Source organism: Lissotriton helveticus, chromosome 6 (genome assembly GCF_964261635.1).
Source record: "Lissotriton helveticus chromosome 6, aLisHel1.1, whole genome shotgun sequence".
Classification (NCBI taxonomy): domain Eukaryota; kingdom Metazoa; phylum Chordata; class Amphibia; order Caudata; family Salamandridae; genus Lissotriton; species Lissotriton helveticus.
In genome coordinates this window covers 579,464,604-579,483,011 of record NC_136067.1, presented here as the reverse complement: position 1 = coordinate 579,483,011, position 18,408 = coordinate 579,464,604, and the positions used below count along the sequence as shown (strand labels likewise).

The following is an 18,408-nucleotide window of genomic DNA, read 5'->3' as shown; positions in this document are numbered from 1 at the left end:
ATTGAAGTAGACTATGTGGTGTACAGTGTAATAGCAAAGAGTGGAGTGGCATAGATTGGAGTGCCATAGAGCAGGGTGACATACAGTGGAGTAGCATACAGTGGAGTGGTGTAAAGTAGAATAGTATTGAGTGTGGTGGTGTACAGTGGAGTGACGTAAAGTGGAATGCCATTTAGTGGAATAGCATAGAGTGGAGCAGCGCAGAGTGGAGTTGCATACAGTGGAGTGGAGTGGCATACAGTGGAATAGCATACAGTGGAATGGCGAACACTGGAGTGCCATAGAGTGGAATAGCATGGAGCGTAGTGTCATAGAGTGGATTTATGTACAGTGGAATAGCATGGAGTGGAGTAGCATAGAGTGAAGGGGTGTACAGTGAAGAGGCTCAGACTAGAGTTTCATTGAATGGAGTGGCATAAAGTGTAATAGCGCAAAGTGGAATCATGTAGAGGGTGCGGCATGGAGTGTGGCACAGTGAAGTGGCATACGATGGATTAGCAGCTTCCTGCAGATAAGCCTGCCATTGATTGGCTGAACCATCATATATGGGTTTTAACCTGCTCTTCAAGCACCCGTCTGGCGCTTTAAGTATAGAAAAGTAGTATTTTGCATGCGCACCTAGGTATTCTTTGCTCTGGTGCCCCAGGCCAAATTCCAGGCGTATCCCGCTATTGCGTGTGTATTTCAGTAGCTTGAAAATACGTTTATACGCCCAACACTGTGCTTTATCCATCATTGTACTCATTTTGCCAGGGAAGGCCTGCTGGGCGTATCCCACGACTGCCCTTATTTTTGCTTGTAAAACCTTTCTAATGTTGGGCTCTTCGTTTTCTCTTGTAATTTGTACAAAGCATATATTGTTGATTACACCTTAGATTAAATTTTATGTAAGTGCATATTGGCTTTTCCTGAGTCGATCCACCAACACCCAAGGTAGTTGAAGAACTTTGAGACGGTTATTGACTCCTTTCCCACGTGCCATTTTAGGAGTGTTTTTCTTTTACAATTCCCGAAGATCAGAACTTTGGTCTTTTCTGGGTTTATCTTTATTTCATTGTTTAGATTGTAGGCGTTTAGAGCATTGAGCTTTTGTAAACTTGTTTTCTTGTGATCCATCACCACAAGGTCATCCGCATTTTGTAGGATTTGAATTTTGCACACACCAATTTTTGGAACTGCTAGGTTTGCACTTTGTATCATCTTGCCCAAGTCAGCTGTATATAAATTAAAAAGTGTTGGGGCAAGTACGCATCCCTGTTTGAAGCCCCGATTTGTAAAACACTTTTTTGTTGTGATGCTGTTTACCAGTTTAACTCTGATCCAAGTATTGCTATATAGTGAGATATTTGCATTAAGAAGGCCAGAAGGAATTTGCCAGTTGCGCAATTTGGACCAAAGCTTGTCACGTGGTACTCAATCGAACGCTGCTGAATAGTCTATGAAGCAAGCAAAGACTGGTTTCTTTTCCCTCTAATTGGCTTGCTGACCTAAATAAGATATTGCCGTAATGTTGTCGATGGTTGAACAGCCTTTGCGGAACCCTGTTTGATAGAAAGGGAGAATTTCATTTTCGTCGACCCATCTGATTAATTCTGTCAGCAGGGTATATGCATAGGCTTTTCATTACAATGCAACATCCCTTACAACGCATGCCATGCCATTACAACGCAATCATTAACACGCATGACACTACAACGCATAGAATTACAACTCATGTCATTACAATGCAGTCATTACAACGCATACCATTACAACGCATAGTACCCTTACATTATCCAACACTAACCCTACTGTTGCACCCCCTGGAGTTAGAATAGTAAATTTTACCCCTAGACTATCCAACACTTACCCTACTGTTGCTCCCCCTGGTGTTAGAATAGTAATTTGTACCCCTACACTATCCAATACTTACCATACATGCAATGTAATGGTATGCGTTGTAATGGTATGCGTTGTAAAGGTAGTATGCGTTGTAATGGAATGCGTTGTAAAGTTAGTTTTTAAAAATTTGTTGTAATGGCATGCGTTGTAATGGAATGCGTTGTAATGGATGTTGCGTTGTAAAAAATGTGTTGTAAAGGTATGCGTTGTAAAAGTATGCGTTGTAACGTCATACAACCCTCCGGACTGCTCTGTTATTATCCAGCTTTGCTATATATTGCCAGAATTGTCGTTGTTTGTGAGGTTTTGTAAATTCAAGGATTTTGATCCACTCTTGTTCAAGCCTGTTTAGCTTGATTGTCCAGAGCAGTTGTTTCTGTTCTTTGTGCAGTTCGTTGTACTTGTCCCGTGTATTTTTCTAGCCGGCGATCTTATATGCTCTTTTTGCCCTTCTTAAATTTACGAGTTATATCAGCCAATTTTTTATTATTGTCCGTGGATTGTGAAATAGCCTTCTCCTTAGGATTGGGCTCAGCTGTCTTCAGACATGTTTTTAGGTCATTTTCCGCTCTGTCCAATTTTCCCTATTGGGTGCTGCACCTGGGTTGTTCCCTGTGTGTGCTCGTTTTTCGTTCCAATGTTTTAGGCCGTCACCTGATGAGTGTTCCATTTTATTCTTCTCACCAGGGTGTGTTCTTCGGCGCCTGTTGATTGGGAGACCGTTATAATTCTTTCCCGTTCTTTGGTAGTAACATTAAGTTCTACCTGAAGTAATGGTTGATCGCTTGTGTCATCCGTCTTTATTTCAAAATTTGGGGGCAAGCTGGTCACATGGAAAAATATAATCAATTGTGGAGCTGTTCTTAAATGTAGTTCTCCTTCGGATGTTTAGGTCCGGCCTTTTTTGTAAGTACTCAGCTGAAGTAAGTTTGTATTCTAGTAAAAGGTTGTTGAGAAGTCTTTCGGACTGTTTTGTTCCTAAGTGGTGCAAATTGAAGTCATCCACAAGCAGTTTCACCGGAGACCGATATGTGCAAAGAATTTCCTGCAATGTTGTAATCATATATTGTGTAGCCTTTATTTTCCATTGGGCTGGTGTATTTAAATATACATTGATTAAAAGCAAAGAGACGATGTTTTCCCTGACGATTTTCCTTCTATTAGCAGTGCTTGTAACATATTTGAATTGGTGTTTATATTCCTGACAGTTAATTGTTTTGCGTGTTTGACATAAATTGAGATCCCACCTGATGGTCTTCCATAACGGTTATGTTTGGTGGCAAGTTTGTGGAAACCTGCGTACCCTTCCAAGTGTACCGGTTCAGTTGCCCAGGTTTCTTGTAGGCATAAGATATCGCCCTCTAGCGGGGATTTAGTTGCCTCGGACTTAGTCTCACCCGAAGGCTTAGATGTAGCCCCATGAAGTTGGGTCTTTCCTTCCCCCATTTATTTTTTGGTGTATTCATTTGAAGTTTTGTCCAAGCTAATAGTCCGTAAGCACCCTCTTTGCTGCCTTCTCTTGCTCGGGTTTCTTCTGAGTTTCTCTAAAGTACAGATGTTCAACTTTCTTCTGCTTTTCTCTGGTAGCTAATTCAATTGAACTGTTCACTGTAGCCTGTTCATCTCCTGATTGTTTATTTGCTTTTGTCTGTTTGGAAAAAATTGGGTATGTTTTTTTATTTGATTGCTGATCCTGTTTCTGGTTTAATGTTCTTACTGGTGCGTTTGAGCCATGTGTTGGTTGTCCCCAGCTTCTTCTAAGTTGTGTTGTCTTCTCGGATTTTTTTAGTTTTTTTATTTGTTTTTTCATACGTCTGGTCATGTTCGATTGTATTAATTGAGTTCAAGCTCCTTGTTTTTCCTCCAGATTTAAATTTTCTATGGTATCTGTCAATTGATTGGCCAGGGCTGAGTCAGAAACTATGCTTAATTTATTCGGTTCCTCTTCTCTGTCGGTGTTCTGAGGCCGTCCTGGAATATTATTAAGCTTGTTATCGTTGATTACCCTGGTCTTTAAGTCCTCAATAAGAGTTGTCAGAACTTTCGGAATTGTTGCCAATTTGTTGGGCAACAGGCACATTCCATGTTTAATGTGGTTGTGTAGGCCTGTGCTCGCATGATTAGAGAGTTGAGATCAGCCAGTTTTTGGTCAATCCCTGAAATTTACTTTGCCATGATGCTTAGCAGGTAAAGTTGCACATCCATCCTGTTTGAATGGTAGTTTAATGCCTCCAAAGTGAGTTGTGATGTTTTGAAGAAGATATCCCATATTGTCCCTGAGTCGGTTGGTGACGCTATTTTAGTTGTAAGTGCTGGCGCGTGGGTACCAAAGCTTTGGTTAAGATTTGCTACTTTAGGCAATTTTATTATTGGTGATGATTTTACAGATTGTGAGGATTCCTCTAGTGCATTGATGTTCTGATCCGCTTCCTCATAGTATTCTTGCATTGGTGTTTGGGTGAGAATTTTTACCTGGACCTCTATTGGTTGTTGAGCCTTAGTGCTGGTGCAATGATCTTGTACTTTTTGCCGAGTGATCAATCAGGATCCTCATGTGAGCTTTCTGTTGCATGCGGAGATTGTTCTCTAGATGTAATTAGCTCCAGATCTGTTAAGGACCCCCCTGAATTATCTTGACGTTCCATTGGTTCTTGGTGTAGCATATGCTCGGTTGGGCCCTTAGCAATTCTTATGTCGTTTGAGTTGTCCAGGGCCTTTATATCGTCTACTCCGTTTGTATCCTTTAGTTGTATGTCCCTAGTATTCTTGTTTATTGGTGTGATTGGTGGGGGTAATTGATTATCTCCCTCTTGTTTGGTGAGCATTTTCCCTGCTGGGTCTTTTAAGAATTCAATCTTACTTGGTCCATTATTTGTTCTTATAAAGGGGCGAAAGATTGGCGATATTAGTGTTTGCGCCTCCCCCTCAGTTTTTGCTCTGTCATTGTTCGCCGGTATTCCTTGTGCTTTTCTTTTTGTTGCAAGGCAAGGCGCTCTATCTCTTCCAGACCTCATATTTTATTAAGTTGTGTTATGTGGTGTTGTGTTGTGCACAACACAGCACCTCAAACCGGGGCTGGAGGCCCAGAAGCCAAAGAGCTACAATCCACGCCCTTGCTCCGGCTGGTCCGTTTGGCCTGCCACACGGCCGCTGTAACTCCCTCACCTGGTCTGGGCGAGGCAGGGCAAAACATATATATATATATATATATATATATATATATATATATATTTATTTTTTTAAACGTTAGCTCTGTTTACCTTTATCCACCCTAAAACCCCCAAACCTCTTACCTCCCTTTACCTGGCCCTGAATCTTAAAAGCCCCTTACCTCCCTTTATCTCAACCTGCCTCGTACCCTAAAAACCCCGAACCCCATTTTATCTCTACCTGCCCCTAAACCCTAAAAAACCCTTTAATCTCTTTACCTCTTCTTGTTCCTGAATCCTAAAAAACTCTTAACTGTCTTACCTATCCCCACCCCTGAACCCTAAAACCCCTAATCTCCCTTTACCTTTAGCCACCTGTGAACCATAAAAAACACCTCTATTTATCTCTACCTAATCATGAACCCTAAAAAACCCAAACCTCCATTTACCTCTACCAACACCTGAACCCTAAAAAAACAAATCCCTTAAAACATACAGATTTTTAAATGCCATTAAAAATGAAATTAAAAACGCAGCTGCGTGTAGAGTACCATGTTGTAAACGGGCCAAAAACAGTCTTTGTGGTACTTACTTGCTTTGTGCTCACCTGTGTTGTAATGTCCTGCATTGTAAAACTGCATGATTCATGATGCCCACAACGTGATGTTGGTTATTCAAAATAATAACCTCTAATTTCTCCATATTTAATTTTGAAGCTTTCTCTTCCGTCCAGGGTGTCACTATTGTCATTAGCCCTAGACGAAATTTAAATTACGCTGGCACAATTTGCGTAACTTTGGGGATTTTATGTACTGCTTATTAGTCACAAAAATAACACCATTATACCACATCATGTAATTATGTCCTAGTTCGCAGAAATAATAAAGCATGGGAGTACAGGAATACCGCAAAAAACTAGAACATGAGCAGCTAGTATTTGTAACATTTGCCTGCTGGCGCCTTTTCTTTTGCCCGAAATGAGTCCTCACATCAAAAATTAACTCGGGGAACGTACATGGCTGTAAAATGTAGTGCTAAATGCTGTATTCACATATACATATTTATGGCGAAATGTAATGCAGTTAAATTTAAGCAAATTACGAACATTTCACATACTCACTTGTAGAAAAGCTTTATTCGATTTTTGTAAAATAAAAAATCATAAAAGCAACATCATCAGAAAATCAATATATAATATACATAAATATAACCTTACATTAAGGAGTACTAGCTGTGAATACAAAACATTTTAAGAACGCATTAAACTGCATGAAGACCCCTACCCGGCAGATGGATGTAATCCGCCTTTGGCCTTAATGGCCGGGTATGTAGTGTGCTTTGGATAAAAGTCATGTAAGTCCCAGACAGATATGGGGCCGTCTCCTTTTTGGGGGGGGTAGGATCGTAGAAGGGGGTCAATGTTCCTGTTGCTAAATTTCACTAGGACCAGATCCCCACGGATGTCTTTGGTTAGAGACCCTAACCACCCCACCCTTCTAACACACAGAATGCCACCATCATGATTAGGTGCAAGTGGTCTGTTTTTGGAAAGCCAGAATATGACCTTGTTTAGAAGTTCCTGTCGGCTTTCAGGTTTCCCATGGGAGGGTACCGGTATTCCTGATAGGACAAGAACAAATGGGGCGGCTTCAGGGGGCAGGTGTATGGATGCTACTCTGTTTGGATCCACTCTGGCAGCAGTATACTTGTTAGACCCAGATTTAGGAGCGACTTTAGTTATAACAGGTTTTTTAGTAAGCTGTGGAGAAGTTTGGGCATGTTTGCTTAAGTTAATAGGCAGAGGAACATTTGTGGCGGTGAATAGATCAGAAGCGTTGGGTAATGCCTTCTTAGAGGTGGACAGAGAATTAATTGTAGAATTTGTCTCTTTAATAATGGAAGTAGCCGGAGGGGCTCTTCCCCCATTAGATAGATCTTTAATGAGTGGTGGGGAGTTGTCTAGAATCAATCTCTCGATACCCGTTAGTCTGTCACCCAGGTCATTGATTTTTTCTACCAGAGGTGATACAATGGAATTAAGCAATAACTCTAACTGAGACAGAAAAGGAACTTGATCTACATGAGTTCCGGTCACCGCTGTAGTTAAGGTGGAGTTGGAGACTGGCGATGTGGGACCAGCGCACGGTTTTGGTGTTTTCAAATGATTCCCGCATTCAATGATCTCGTCATGCTTCCTTTTATCATTAGGGCCCTGAAAGGAGGCAATACCTAAGGTATTGTCTATTAAAGATGGTGTGGAAGGGTAACATGGATTACTAGTTGGGGTAATAGTGCTAATGCTTTTTTCAGGGAATGGGGATGCCACTAGGGCATACTTAGTGCCACATAGAGCATTTAATTCCTCCCAAAAAGACAAGTTCTGCGAACTAACAGGGATCAATGGGGAAGGTTGCCTGGTTTCTAGCGATTGTCGCAACTCATGCACGTCTTCGCTGGGAGTGGGTGGTGTTCGATTGATCACAGAAAAGTTCAGGATCCCCTGACCAGGATTGAGTAATAAAGAAGATTTCTTGTAGGTCCCCTTGCGTGACATAGTACAGTGTAATGATATAGTAGGGATAAAAATCGCTATCGGAAGGTAAATACACTGACCAAGAAGTGACAAGAGTATAGTTCAAACAATGTACTTCCTCTGATCGCGATATCAAGGGGGGTGGCCCGTCCCGTCCTCCTCGGTCCTATGAGGGCCTTAGAGGGCCCGCCCTTGCCCGGGCTTCGCCCCGGGCTATGTCCCGCGCGCGTCCCGCATCGCGGGATTAGGAGCGAGATGAAATCACTGCTGGCGGGGGGGCGGGAACGCCGAGGGAAGAGGCAGCAGCTGGGTAGCAGAGAGCCTGCTGGACCTCGCAGTCCCCCGGCGTCTGTGGCAAACCAGGTCCTTTAGCACAACCCACACAGAGTGACAAGCGCTAGCAAAGCGCAGGAATCCCTCGACGTCCTTCCCTCGCTGCCAAGAACAGCAGCACTCCGTGAGCGGCTCCCGCGGAGCGGGGGGCGCGATAAGTATTTAAAATGTCTAGGCGGGGGGGCGGGAACGCCGAGGGAAGAGGCAGCAGCTGGGTAGCAGAGAGCCTGCTGGACCTCGCAGTCCCTCGGCGTCTGTGGCAAACCAGGTCCTTTAGCACAACCCACACAGAGTGACAAGCGCTAGCAAAGCGCAGGAATCCCTCGACGTCCTTCCCTCGCTGCCAAGAACAGCAGCACTCCGTGAGCGGCACCCGCGGAGCGGGGGCCGCGATAAGTATTTAAAATGTCCAGGCGGGGGGACGGGAATGCCGAGGGAAGAGGCAGCAGCTGGGTAGCAGAGAGCCTGCTGGACCTCGCAGTCCCTCGGCGTCTGTGGCAAACCAGGACCTTTAGCACAACCCACACAGAGTGACAAGCGCTAGCAAAGTGCAGGAATCCCTCGACGTCCTTCCCTCGCTGCCAAGAACAGCAGCACCGCGTGAGCGGCACCCATAGTTTCCATACATTTTTTAAAATGATTTTTCAACCTCCCCATTGGATGCTCAAAAATAAGACCAGTTGAGTATAATTTACATAAACCATACATGTTAGCGAATATGTGCAATAATGCAAAAGTTCATAACCATTCCTCATGATTTCAGGTTAAACCATGGTCCATATCATGATGCCTGCTCTGACTCAGGGCAGAGCCGAGATCCTATTTTTTGCATGTGAGATGCCTAAACTTCAAAAATATAGGGGCATATTACCAAGGGCCTTATCGCCGCTTAAGCAGGAATTTTTCCCGCTAAAGCGCCGATAATATTATCGCCCTATAACCTAGCTGTCGCTAACACCAGTTAGCGACAGCTAGTAGGAGATAGCGATCATCTTGGGGCCCAGTTTGCATATCAGCGATATTTATCGCTAATGACATGCAAAGTGGGCGTGCCAAGATGTTAGCGACTGGAAACAGTCGCTAACATCGCTATCTCCTATTACCTACTTTTGGAAATAATCGCGCTAATCGCGATTATCTCCAAAAGCTAACACCTGCCCAGAGCAGTTCTTAGCCATGTTATCCAATGTTAGGTGGATAACATGACTAAGAGCATTTGCTCGGTAATGCATGAATATCGCTGACTTTACAGCGATATTCATGCATTTCGGCCGATTTCCATCGCTTAGGAGATAAACCTTGATAATTGCAAGGTTTCTAAGCGATAAAAATAGGCGAAGCACGGCGATAAAATTATTGCCTCTAACCAAGCTTAGCGATAATTATCGCTTATTCTTGGTAATATGCCCAATACATCGGAATGTATCTGAGATAATGCTTGAACTTTAAACAGAACAAGTCTGAAACAGTGAGCGGAGATTGCCTCGCTCTGGTTCCTTTTTGTTCCATCCAGAGTTCATGCATTAACTAAGATAGATTTTGAGGGATATATTTGAACTTTAGGGACCTCCTTGTATGACAATTAGCAGGAGCTCGGCTCAGCGCTGAGCGAGCACAAGCCCAGGATTAAATACAGTTGAGCTCTAACAAGTGAAAATGATAGAAATAATGTCAGCCTTTTACAATGCTTCACAACTATTTTACTCTATTTGCATTCTCTTACCATTTCTCCCTTTGCCCCAGCCACTTCAACCTAAAACAAAAAACATAAAATTAGTAACCAACAATAAACGTATGCAGTTAGAGCTGCCCAGTAAGTAGTAAGATTTGAAGAGGTTCATTGTTCAAGGCACTAAAGTCACTTCTTAGCAACAGTGAACCATGTAATGCTTAAATCGGGCCAGGAAGGCTGATAATTGTGCCTGGAACGCTGAGATTGGATTCTTTGTCAATAAGAATGATTGAGTGCTGACACAAACTCCAGTTGTTTGCCTGCAGTTTACGTTAAATAGATGGGAGGAGATGTGGTCTAGTGGCTAAGGTGCTAAATTTGTAACCTGAGGAAATGAGCTCTAATCCTGGCTCTTGTAGCTTGACCGCAAATTGTGTGAATCAGGGCAAATTGGAATCTCTCTGTGCTAAAAATTGTAAATGTGTTTCAAATTAACCCAAAGCAACTGTAAAGACGTGAAATGTATGTCATTCTTCAACGCAAATATGTAACTTCCCAGTTCATACACATCATTTATGTTCTGTCCAGCTAGTTTTGTGTTACATAAATGTAAATACCTACATTCTAGTGTGAAGCAGAGGCATAGCGTAGAGCAGGGCAATTGGCCTGTTCATCTGTTTCTTTTGGGTGTGATAAAGAGGATGGGTGCTACTAGCCATATTGTGCACATGTAGTTTGGAATTAAAATATGTTATTTCCCCTTGTTTCTGGCAAACATCCATAATTAATAGACACGCAGACAGATAAATGCTAGCAGTTAGCAATCTGCAGAGGGTGTTAACTGCTGTCTAACAGTGAGTAATAAGGTTTAAATGGCATGCCAGCTATTTAGAAGGTGGGAATGAGAGACGGTTAGAGTTTCAAAAGTTGAAACTTAGGAAAGGGAATAGAGAAATTTCCCTCAAGGTATAAAATATAATTTTGGTAAAGATGTGTCTGGGGTGATAATGAGGGCTTAGTTGTTTCATGGATATGCTTCTTTACAAAGTGTTTTGACTATTAATGACGATGCTATGATAGGGCATGCCTGAGAATTAAAGTGATGAGATGGGTGGAAGAGGATCAAGTATTAAAGGAATTACAATCTGCATAATAGTTCAATGCAATCTGATGCTAGAACAGAATATTAGTGAAGTTGTGTTTTTGTGAGAAATGGAATAGGAAGCGCTATTTGATAAAGGTAGGACTATACATTGGGACATAGGTACCTTTTGGGCAGGGTTCTGACTACATAAACCATAAATACTATAGGTAGATGTAAAAGCAAACTGTTAGACCTGTCATCCTTAGGGTGGTGTTCCCCAGCACATTGTTCCTGCTTAACTCCACTTGTTGCTTTATCTTTTTTTATCTTTAGGACTCTGTGCATTTTAATACTTCTTCTTAATGCTAAAGAGCATGCCATTCTCTCCAAACCATGCCAACATTGATGTATACCCAACTGGCATGTTTAGTTTACTTATAAGACAGTTGCAAAGTGGTATACCGTATCACCAGGGCCTGTAATCTAAATACTACTACTGGGCCTGCAGCACTGGTTGTGCCACCCACACAAGTAGCCTTTAAAACCTGTCTTAGGCCTGCTATTGCAGTGTTTCGAAAAAGCCTGGCGCCACAAGTGGACACAAGAAAACATGACAGCCCTCAAGAGCGCCACCCGCGAATACCACCAGATGATCCGCACCACCAAAAGGACATCATTCAAAGAGTGGCTGGACAACAACGCCCACAACAGCAAGGAACTCTTCAGCATCGTCAAAGAGGTCTCCAATCCCAGCGCCAGCAACAACGACATCTCACCGTCACAAGACCTCTGCAACTCCCTCGCCACATTCTTCCACCGCAACATCACAGACATACACAACAGCTTCGGACCCCAGACCCCGCCCCCGACCACCAAACCAACGACCCCCTCCTCCAGCCTCAACGCATGGACCCCCATCAGCACCGAAGACACCACCCTCATCATGAAACAGCATCCACTCTGGCTCCCCCTCCGACCCATGCCCTCATCATATCTTCAACAAAGCCGACACCATCATCGCACCCCACCTCCGGAACATCATTAACAGCTCCCTCACGTCAGACACATTCCCTGAAAGCTGGAAACACGCAGAAATCAACGCCCTACTGAAGAAACCAACAGCGGACCCCAAAGACCTCAAGAACGTCCGCCCCATCTCTCTCCTGCCCTTCCCGGCTAAAGTCATCGAGAAGACTGTCAACAAACAGCTGACAGCATTCCTTGAAGAAAACAACTCGCTCGACCCATCCCAGTCCGGATTCCGAGCCAACCACAGCACCGAGACCGCCCTCATCGCAGCCACCGATGACATCAGGACCCTGATGTACAACGGAGAGACAGCCGCCCTCATCCTCCTCGACCTCTCGGCAGCCTTTGACACCGTCTGCCACCGCACCCTAATAACCTGCCTCTACAACACTGGGATCCAAGGAAAGGCCCTAGACTGGATCACATCGTCCCTCTCCGACAGAACCCAGAGAGTCCGCCTCCCACCCTTCCGCGGCGTACCACAGGGCTCCTCACTCTGCCCTACCCTCTTCAACATCTACATGAGCCCCCTCGCCACCATCGCACGCAAACACAACATCAAGATCATCTCTTACGCCGACGACACCCAACTGATACCACCCTCACCAAAGACCGTCTCACCGCCAAAGCCAACTTCCAGGACGGAATGAAAGATGTCGCAGAATGGATGAAGCTCAGTCGTCTGAAGCTCAACTCGGACAAGACGGAGGTCCTCATCCTCGGACAATCCGCATCTGCCTGGGACGACACCTGGTGGCCCACGACGCTGGGTACCGCACCGATACCCATGGACCACGCACGCAACCTGGGATTCATCCTGTACTCCTCCCTCACGATGACCAAGCAAGTCAACGCAGTCTCGTCCTCATGTTTCAACACCCTGCGCATGCTCCGAAAGATCTTCCGGTGGATCCCCACCGAAACCAGAAAGACGGTCACCCAGACCCTCGTCACCAGCCGACTGGACTATTGAAACGCCCTGTACGCAGGAACCACAGCCAAACTTCAGAAACGCCTTCAATGCATACAGAACGCCTCTGCACGACTCATCCTCGACATCCCTCGCCACAGCCACATATCTGCCCACCTGAGAAACCTGCACTGGCTCCCCATCAGCAAGAGGATCATGTTCAGGCTATGCTCCTCAGAAGCGGTCGCTCCTCACGCTGCTCCCTGCCCTGACCCAGAAGCTGGTATCGTAGTGCTATACTGCCAGATTGCTACTTGCTTGAATTAAATAGCGCTTAGCTCGCATTACTGCTGCTTTCATTTGTGCCTGATTGATGTTTAAATTTTCGTAGCGCTATATAGCTGATTGAATTAATCATAGCGCTATACTGCCACAGTGCGCATTAATTACTAATCAATTGCGCTTTGCTGCCTTTGACTGTGTAATCGATTTCTGCCTGATTGTGCTGGTGCCATTGCCCATTCCCTAGCCATTACTCAGGTTGTGCCCCAATCTCTTCGTGTTAGGCTTTTGGCTTGCTGCCATTTTGTTGTTTGTTGTTGGGCCTCCCTGCCCAGTTCCCCACCCTGCTCCGCCTCCCAGCTGCTCCTCCCTCGCCCCTCCCAACTCCACCATCCACTTATGACATATGCATTGGCGCGCAGCGTTCACACGCAGCGATCGCGCCACATGCGCGCCAAAGGTGCGCCAAAGGTAAGCCCGTCTGCGCCCGTCCGCGCCTGGACCGCGCCCAGCGCCAGACCCCCTAGTCCCCTCAAGACCCATTCCGCCCACCTTACATACGACGCTGCTACCCTCTCAGCACTTAACCCCGGCCGACTCCCAAACTGCTACCAAGCCGCCCCAGGTCACACCCATGGACCCTTCACCTGCCGCCCCTGCAAGCTCGACTGCATCAGGACCCACACCAAATCCACAGACTCCAATCAGAGCTCCGACACTAACCACCTGAAGTGCATCCTGCTCAACACCCGCTCGATCCACAGACACGCCATTGAACTTTGGAACCTACTCGACACCACTTCGCCGGACGTCGCCTTTCTTACAGAAACCTGGATGAACACCTCATCAGCCCCCGACATCGCCATAGCCACCCCGGATGGCTACAAGATCATCCGAAAGGACCGCGTCAACCAAACAGGAGGAGGAATCGCCATTGTCCACAAGAATACCATCCGCATCACGACCAGTTCCGACGATCACCTCGCAGCCGCCGAACACCTCCACTTCCAGATCCACACCGACCCCAAGACCACACTCAGAGGCACCCTCATCTACAGACCACCAGGACCCCGCACACAATTCAGTGAAGACATCACTGACTTCATCAGCCCACACGCCCTCCCCTCCGAGGACTACATTCTACTGGGAGACCTCAACTTCCACCTGGAAAAGAACAACGACAGCAACACCACCACCCTTCTGGACAACCTCGCCAATCTCGGACTCAAACAACTTGTCGACACCCCCACACACTATGCCGGGCACACGCTCGACCCAATCTTCACCTCCAATGCTAAACTTGAACTTGAAACTTGAACTCACCCACGCACACAAAGCGCTCCACGACTCAGGCCCCGAATACCTCAACAACCGCCTGTCATTCTACACTCCCACCCGCCAGCTCCGCTCCACCAGCCTCGCCCTCGCCACCGTCCCTCGGATTCGCAGAACCACCACCGGAGGAAGATCGTTCTCCTAACTGGCAGCCAAGACATGGAACTCCCTCCCCGCACACCTATGACTGACCCAGGACCATCTCACCTTTAGGAAACACCTCAAAACCTGGCTATTCGAGCAGTAGCGGCACCCCCCCTCCCTTCAGCGCCTTGAGACCCTCACGGGTGAGTAGCACGCTTTACAAATTGATTGATTGATTGATTGATTGATTAATTTGTGAGTGTAGATTACTGCCACTTCAACTTGGCATTTAAAACTACTTGCCAAGCTTTGAACTCTCTTTTTATTACTCATAAGTAGCCCCTCAGGTAGGCCCAGGAAGACCTAAAGGCAGGGTGCTGTGCACCTAAAAAGTAGGGCATGTACTTTTAAGTTGTACATGTCCTAGTAGTGACAGAGCTAAATTTGTTTTGCACGACTGTGAGCCCTACTCTTCTCCTAGGCTATGATTGGGAATTCCTTAAAACCCTTTTAAAGAATGAATTCCTGATTGGAAAGGGGTATTTGCATAATGTTTTATATGTGAATTAGGATTTAACATTACTGTTTTAGAAATACCACTTTTAGAAAGTGGAAATTTCTTTGCTCTTACTGCTATGTGTGCCTTGCAGCTTGTCTCCAATACATGTCTCGGGAGGGTGACAGCTATACTTTGTGCATTCCCTCTAGACAGCGACATACATGTGAAGGGACGGTGTGACAGAGAACTTATTTGCATTCATCTACATCCTGATAGCTCTTCCTAGGTAGAAAGAGGGGGAGGGAGCTGACACTTACACCTGAATAGGCAGCGTCCTATGTCCCACTCAAAGGGCTGAGTAACCCCATACATATAGGCTGACGGACAGGGCCAGAAGGAAATGGGGGCCTCTGTACCCCAAGGGCTTGCTTTTTTCTGTCACCCCCACTTCAAAGGCACAACTGGGTATAAGTACTGTGGCTCTGCCCCTACCAAGATGGTACATTACTGGCCCTGCAAAGAACTCTGCCCGGAATAAAGACTGCTGTCCTACAAAGATTACCACTTTGCCTGACGGCTGCTCTGAAAGAGCTGCTTTATGCTCTGCTGAGCTGCCCTGCAGCCTGCTGATCTCGGCCCTGCTGAGAACAAGGAATAGACATATCTCACTTGAAACCAGAGTAACATCAAGGACTTGCTGATTTGCCCACGTTTCTGAAGTCTCAGGGCCATCTGAGATTTTGTACAATTCTGCTGCTGCTGCAATCTGCCATCTGTGAGTCCTACCCTGCCTGAGGTGCCAATCCAGTCCTGGGCCTTGGAAGTGGGTTCTACAGCTGTTTTGCTTCATAATTGACGTATTTATGACTTTTCGCTGATCGTAACCGGCGCAGTGCCACTTCAAGGACATTGCTGCATGGCTTGAAGATTACGCAGGACCAGACTGCAAGGTTCGATCACGATGCAGTGCCAGTATCATAAGGGGTTCAGCACAGACGCAGGACCTGACTGTGAGGCTCGATATTGACGCATCCACCTTACTTGCTGGATTGGAACCGATACATCGAAACTTCAACTTTTTGCTCCATCCAAGGTAGTTTCTCAGCGGGACCTGCGTGGGTCCTGTAGCAGGCCTGCCCTCTATAGCGGTCGGCCTGAACTTTGGATTTGCCTCGGTCCAGTGTTACCTCAAATAAACCCTTAGTGCTAAAGACTTCAAGCACCACTTTTTAATGTAATCTTTAAATATTCATAATTCCGGTTCTACTTATTGGATTTTTGTGGTTTTGGTCTTGTTTTATTCTTACAATTATTTTCTGTATTCCTAAACCTGTGTGGTGTTTCCATTGTGTTACTGTGTGAGGGTTGCACAAATACTTTACACATTGCCTCTTTATATAAGCCTGACTGTTCTGTGCCAGGCAATCAGATGGTGATCACATGTTATATTTTAGTGTGTATCGATCTTACCCTGACTAGGATTGTGATCCCTACTTGGACAGGGTGCATACCTCTGCCAACTACAGACCCGATTTCTAACACAAATTACTTTACTATAGGCATAATCTGTCCAGACAAGACTGATACGCAGATGTAATCTAATTAGTTAAAACAGTACAATATATGGAGGGAAGTTATGTTTTAAAGTCAGCATCTTTTAAAGGACACATCAACAAGTTTGGCTTTTTTATCACAATATAATTAGACACACCAATCAATGTAAACAAAGTTAATGGTCTGGAGTGAGTCTGTAATATCTCGTTCGTCTTAATCCCACTAATTAACTCAACAGTTAGGTCTCAAGAATTCTAAATACGATTTTGAAGCTCATGTCTGCTTCAGAGCACTTTTAGCGCCCTCCCTAAATATGGGGGAGCAAACTAGGGGGATGTCAAGTAAAAGTTCTCCCTAAAACGCAAATTTATACAAATCTTAGATGATAGTCTGGTTACAGGCCTTAAACCATGGTTTCACATTTTCCAAGCTACGAGAAAATATTACTGTCTACTTGTAAAAAAAGATATAACACTTTCAGGGATTATTTAAAAAATATGTTCACAATGCACTGACAGATCCTGCTCAATCTAATCTCTCATGTCATCTTGTAAACAAATTTTCAGTGGAACAACCTTTGATTAAATATACTCTTGTTCGAAGGAAGTCTCAACTCTAGGAAAGAGGAAGCTGGTAACTTTTTTATGCTGTTTTTTTTTTTAATGAAGACATTTAATGTCTTCAGTACTTACTGTCAATTCCCACTGCTTTGAGTCCTACCTACCTCAACAGAGTTTTTACTACCCCTTCTACCTCTTCCATGATTAGCATTCTCCTAGTCTACTGAGTATGGTGTGGGGGAATGACGTAGATTATGGAGGTTTGGGTTGTCTTTTGATGTTTCTATAATAGTTCTCTTTCCTCGCTTTCCAATCAGTATTGATGGACAGTGGTGTCTGTGATAAGGCAAATCAGTGAGTTTATTTCCACCTGCTTGTTTAGGATCTGGCAGGTCTCAAGATACAGTTGTCATTTGGAAAATGGTGTTCACAGATGAGATGATCTTGTTGGTGCACAATGTTTACTTGCTGCTCAGTTTTATCTATGGACTATTTGTGTGCGACATTAACCCCTTGGGTTGGAAAATTCTCAGAGTGCTCCCTTTCAGTTGGAAGTTGTTTGTTCTCTTCCCATTGAGCTGTTATCTTTATTAGATCATAGTGGTATTTGGTCCCTGTTCTGCATGTATGCTACAGGGTTTTTGTTTGCAGTTTGTCCTAATACACACAAGCCCTACCATCATCCAGCCTCTTTCTTGATTTTTTTCACAGTTTCATACATCTAGCCCAATGGCACTGGATCACTATGCATGAGTACCAGTTACACTACACAAGGTCAGATTCACTTTACAGGCACAAGGAGATTAAGGGCCTGATTCAAATCCTGGCAGATGGCCTGTGGTTCAACCAAGGCGACAGAATAAATTACTCCGCTGCCCTGGTGGAAGGACCGTCCACCAGATTTATTAATGAGTGCCAGGCAGGCTGTCATTTATAAATGCATTGCCAGGAACACCGTGACGGTGATTCCCATTAATGCATTTCACTCTCTGCTACGAACAGCATTAACAGCACGCAGCCCTGTTGCAGAGAATATTTCACTTTCCTTTTCAAAAAGGAAATCCAGAAACTGGATTTTCTTTTTTTTAAATAAAAAATATAATGCTCCCCTCTCCATGGGAGTCTTCTCCCATGGCAGGTGGAGCATTATAATGATTTTATTGTACAGAACAGCAAAAATGCTACATGTTCACCCATCTAAATTGGGTGGGGGACATGTAGCCATTTCCCCAATGGCCCTTACTCCCCAGGGCCATCGGAGGATATTAATCACTGCAGAGACGGAGTAGTCTCTGCCGTGGTTAAGATTGGTGGGGAGGGAACTCCATCGTTGTTTTGTTTCTCCACCAATATATAAATAAGGCCCTGAGTGATTTTCCAAGAATTGCAGGATGTTGAGCCGACGCTGGCACTCAAGCCTGGTTCCCCAGTTCCAAAGTCTGCAGCTCTGGCTGTAACGTCACATCCTCTCCCAGACAGCTGTGATGAGGAAGATAGGTGAGA

The 18,408-nt window shown here is 45.0% G+C and overlaps 1 protein-coding gene across 2 annotated transcripts in view; it reads right to left on the bottom strand.

The window, feature by feature from the left end:
- COL19A1 (collagen type XIX alpha 1 chain) overlaps positions 1-18,408 on the bottom strand; it is a 2,464,374-nt gene that overhangs the window by 1,047,691 nt on the left and 1,398,275 nt on the right. For both annotated transcript variants that reach the window (XM_078648013.1, XM_078648014.1), the window contains exon 16: positions 9,620-9,649. In XM_078648013.1, coding sequence (XP_078504139.1) covers positions 9,620-9,649 — 30 coding nt within the window. The remainder of the gene's footprint in view (positions 1-9,619; positions 9,650-18,408) is intronic.